Source organism: Palaemon carinicauda, chromosome 31 (assembly GCF_036898095.1).
Source record: "Palaemon carinicauda isolate YSFRI2023 chromosome 31, ASM3689809v2, whole genome shotgun sequence".
NCBI lineage: Eukaryota > Metazoa > Arthropoda > Malacostraca > Decapoda > Palaemonidae > Palaemon > Palaemon carinicauda.
Window position 1 is genome coordinate 86,290,551 of NC_090755.1, and position 5,000 is coordinate 86,295,550.

General features: G+C 37.9%; 1 protein-coding gene across 1 annotated transcript in view; it reads right to left on the minus strand.

The window, feature by feature from the left end:
- Positions 1-4,899: 4,899 nt before the first annotated feature.
- Positions 4,900-5,000, minus strand: part of LOC137624833 (serine/arginine repetitive matrix protein 5-like) — an 831-nt gene continuing 730 nt past the window's right edge. Inside the window, exon 1 of the mRNA XM_068355784.1 lies at positions 4,900-5,000. This exon is cut by the window's right edge and continues 730 nt beyond it. Within this exon, the coding sequence (XP_068211885.1) occupies positions 4,900-5,000 (101 nt within the window).

Consider the following 5,000-nt stretch of genomic DNA (forward strand, 5'->3'; position numbering starts at 1 on the left):
TATTAGGAAACCACCCAAGGCGAACGAACCTAGATATATAATGAATTTCATTAGATGAGGGAATTATATTGCATGGAATTATATTCTAGCAGGTGGCGAAGAGATAGAGGAGAAGCAGCAGAAGCAACAGAAACAGCTCACATAACAAGAGGGTGTTTGTTGTGATATATATTCCATTGTTTTCTTTAGCCTCTGTACCATGGTCATATTCAACTCTGCCCTCATACACCTGTAGATTGGCGGGGGCACCATCCACCCGTTGAAATACTACCACTAGACAGTTATGGGGTCTTTTGACTGGCACCCGTTGAAATACCACCACTAGAGAGTTATGGGGTCTTTTGACTGGCCAGACAATACTACTTTGCGTCCCTCTCCCTGGTTACGTTTCCTTTTCCCTTTGCCTACACAAACACACAGCGAATAGGCTGACCTATTCTTTACTTATTTTCCTCTGTCCTCATACACCTGTAGATTGGCGTGGGGGCACCAGCCACCCGTTGAAATACCACCACTAGGGAGTTATGGGGTATTTTGACTGGCCAGACAGTACTACTTAGCGTCCCTCTCCCTGGTTACGGTTCATTTTCCATTTGCCTACACAAACACACAGCGAATAGGTTGGCCTATTCTTTACTTATTCTCCTCTGTCCTCATACACCTGTAGGTTGGCGGGGGCACCAGCCACCCGTTGAAATACCACTACTTGAGAGTTATGGGGTCTTTTGGCCAGACAGTACTACTTTGCATCCTTCTCTCTGGTTACGGTTCCTTTTCCCTTTGCCTTCACAAACACACAGCGAATAGACTGGCCTATTCTTTACTTATTCTCCTCTTGTCCTCACACACCTGACAACACTGAAATTAAAAAAAAATTCTTCCTCACTGCACTGTAATTGGTCAGTGGCCAGTTCCCTCTTGGTAAGGGTAGAAGAGAATCTTTAGCTATGACAAGCAGCTCTTCTCGGAGAAGGACACTCCAAAATCAAAGCATTGTTCTCTAGTCTTGGGTGGTGCCATAGCCTCTGTACCATAGTCTTTACATATTCTCCTCTGTCCTCATACACCTGACAACACTGAGATTACCAAACAATTCTTCTTCACCATAGGGATTACTGCACACTGTCATTGATCAGTGGCCACTTTCCTCTTGGTAAGGGTAGAAGAGACTTTAGTTATGATAAGCACCTCTTCTAGGAGAAGGACACTCCAAAATCAAACCATTGTTCTCTAGTCTTGGGTAGTGCCTTAGCCTCTGTACCATGGTCTTCCACTGTCTTGGGTTAGAGTTCTCTTGCTTGAGGGTACACTCGGGCACAGTATTCTATCTAATTTCTCTTCTTGTTTTTTTTTTTTAAGTTTTGATAGTTTATATATAAACGATCTATATTTATGCTGTTACTGTTCCTAAAATATCTTATTTTGATTATTTACTACTTTTCTTGTCTTTTAGTTGTATCCTTATTTCCTTTCCTCACTGGGCTATTTTTCCTAGTTCGAACCCTTGGGCTTAAAGCCTGGTTCCAAGAAAAAAAATGTTGATCAGTATTTTTGTCTTAATTATTATTATTATTATTATTATTATTATTATTAGCTAAGCTACAACCCTACTTAGAAAAGCCAGATGCTATTATGAGCCCAAGGGCTCCAGCAGGGAAAAATAGCCCAGTGAGGAAAGGAAATAAAGAAATAAACTACACGAGAAGTAATGAATAGTTGAAATAAGATATTTTAAGATCAGTAACGACATCAGGAAGAAGGAAGTTGACATATCCACGAAATATGATTTCCTTGGTCATATCGAATCTCAAAATAAGATATCGAAATGTGATATTTACTTCTTATACATGGTCTTCCACTGTCTTGGGTTAGAGTTCTCTTGCTTGAGGGTGCGCTCGGGCACGCAGTTTTGTCTTGTGTCTCTTCCTCTTGTTTTGTTAAAGTTTTTATAGTTTATAGAGGGAATATATATTTTAATATTACTCTTCTTAAACATTTTATTTTTCCTTGTTTCTTTTCCTCACTGGGCTATTTTCCCTGTTGGAGACCTGGGCTTATAGCATTCTGCTTTTCCAACTAGGGTTGTAGCTTAGCATGTGATAATAATAATAATAATAATAATAATAACAATAAATCCCTCGGGCAAGGGGGAGAGGAAGTATTCATACCTTGGTGAGAGGGACTGTCTATGCGTTTATGCGCATATCTATCTAAATATTCAGCCGTCATTTTTTGACGGGTCGCGTACACAAGCGTTCCATTTATCAGCGCAATAATGACCATCGCAACTAATAACTTGGAATATATGAATCATTTAATATTGCAAAAAATAGCTGGAGACGTTTTGCATTGGAAATTAATTTGGCTTTTAATTAATATTAATTGCCTGGGCTGGGGGTGGCACTGATAATACAAAAACGTATCGTTGATTTAATCTAATTAATTTGAGATGATCTAATGAGTATTAGTAATAACTCATGTATGACGATAACCTTGTGGTAGTCGATGTGGTAACGTCTCTGACTGGTGAACGCCAGATTGGGGTTCGAGTTCTGCTCAAACTCATTTCCTTTGGTCGCTGCAATCTCACCATCTTTGTGAGCTAAGGATGGGGGCTTTACGGGAGACTATAAGTATATCTGCTGAGTCATCAGCAGCCATTGCCTGGTCTTCCTTGGTCCTAGCTTGGATGGAGAGGGGCTTGGGTGCTAATCATATGTATATATGGTCAGTCTCTAGGGCAATGTCACTGTCCCTTGCCTCTGCCATTCATGAGTGTTCTCTAAACCTTTAGACATGAAAACTCTTTAAGTAATTGTAAGACATACGTCTTATTCCAGCTGTTACCAGGTTGTGGAATGATCTTCCTAATCGGGTAGTTGAATCAGTAGAACTTCAAAAGTTCAAACTTGCAGTAAATGTTTAATGTTGAACAGACTGACATAAGTCTTTTTATAGTTTATATATGACATATCTGTTTTTGACGTTGTTATTATTTTTAGAATGATTTATTGTTAATTTGCTCTCATCCTTTATTTATTTCCTTATTTCCTTTCCTCACTGGGCTATTTTTCCCTATTTGAACCCTTGGGCTTATAGCATCTTGCTTTTCCAAGAAGATTTGTAGCTTGGCTAGTAGTAATAATAATAAGCTACTGATTCTCATCTTAATTTGCTGGACAGGAACTTACTGCCTATTAAATTTCTTATCCTTGATCTAGATATTAATCTCTGGCACCGTCGTTCAATTAGTTCGTTATGCATGTTGCATAAGAGTTTTCATCATTCTTACCATCCTTCACATTCAGATCTTCGTGGACAGTTCTATCTTGTTCGTCATACTAGGTATGCAATTAATTCTCATAGTCAGACCTCTATCATGAGGCTCAATACTACACAGTATTCTATAAGTTTTATTCCAGCTATGACCAAGTTGTGGAATGATCTTCCTAATCGGTCAGTTGAATCGATTGAAATTCAAAAGTTCAAACTTGTATCAAATGTTTTTACGTTGAACAGGCTGACATAAGTCTCTTTTTATAGTTTATATATGAAATATCTGTTTTAATGTTGTTTCTGTTCATAAAATATTTTTTTTTTCACTTCTCAAATGGTTTATTTATTTCCTTATATCCTTTCCTCACTGGACTACTTTCCTGATTGGGGCCCTTAGGGATTAGACTTATAGCATCCTGCTTTTTCAACTAGGGTTGTAATTTAGTTAGTAATAATAATAATGATAATAATAATAATAATAATAATAATAATAATAATAATAATAATAATAATAATAACAATTATAAAAATTGCAATAATTATGATAATTATAATTATAATTGTAATTATAATCATGATTATAATAATAATAATAATAATAATAATAATAATAATGATAATAATACTACTATTGATAATAATAATGATAATAATACTACTATTGATAATAATAATGATAATTATAATTACTATTATCCTTATCATTATCATTATCATTATCATAATCATAATCCTTATAATAATAATAATAATAATAATAATAATAATATTAATAATAATAATAGCAATAACATTAATAATAATAAACATGACAAACGTAAGATATAATTTTCAAACTCTGTCAACCAATTGACCCAACTGAATCCAAAATCCCGAATATGGAACATTTTTTGAAATATAGATTCGGTGATTGGATTTCCAGGCTTAAAAAGCAATGCTTCTTCCAGTGAGATGAAAGGCTGGGGGGGGGGGGGGGGGCATCGAGACACTAGAAACCAAAAGAAATAAAAAAATAATATTAGTTTTTTTGAAGGAGAAATTTTGGATGAGGAATCTCTCTTTTGGTTTTCGATTTCGTGTGGTGTTATTAATCATTTTGCTTTCGATTCCTGCTTGGAATCTTGATTTCTGCTTGGAATATTGCTTGGAGTCTTGCATTCCTGTTTTGAGTCTTGCTTGGAGTCCTGCTTGGATTCCTGCTTGGACTCTGCATGAATTCCTGCTTGGAGTCCTGCTCGGAGTGCTGCATTCCTGCTTGGAGTCCTAATTGGAGTCCTGCGTGGATTCCTGCTTGGAGTACTGCATTCCTGCTTGGGGTCCTGCTTGGACTCCTGCTTGGATTCCTGCTTTGAGTTCTGCATTCCTGCTTGGAGTCCTAATTGGAGTCCTGCTTGGACTCCTGCGTGGATTCCTGCTTGGAGTACTGCATTCCTGCTTGGGGTCCTGCTTGGACTCCTGCTTGGATTCCTGCTTTGAGTTCTGCATTCCTGCTTGGAGTCCTAATTGGAGTCCTGCTTGGACTCCTGCGTGGATTCCTGCTTGGAGTACTGCATTCCTGCTTGGGGTCCTGCTTGGACTCCTGCTTGGATTCCTGCTTTGAGTTCTGCATTCCTGCTTGGAGTCCTAATTGGAGTCCTGCTTGGACTCCTGCGTGGATTCCTGCTTGGAGTACTGCATTCCTGCTTGGGGTCCTGCTTGGACTCCTGCTTGGATTCCTGCTTTGA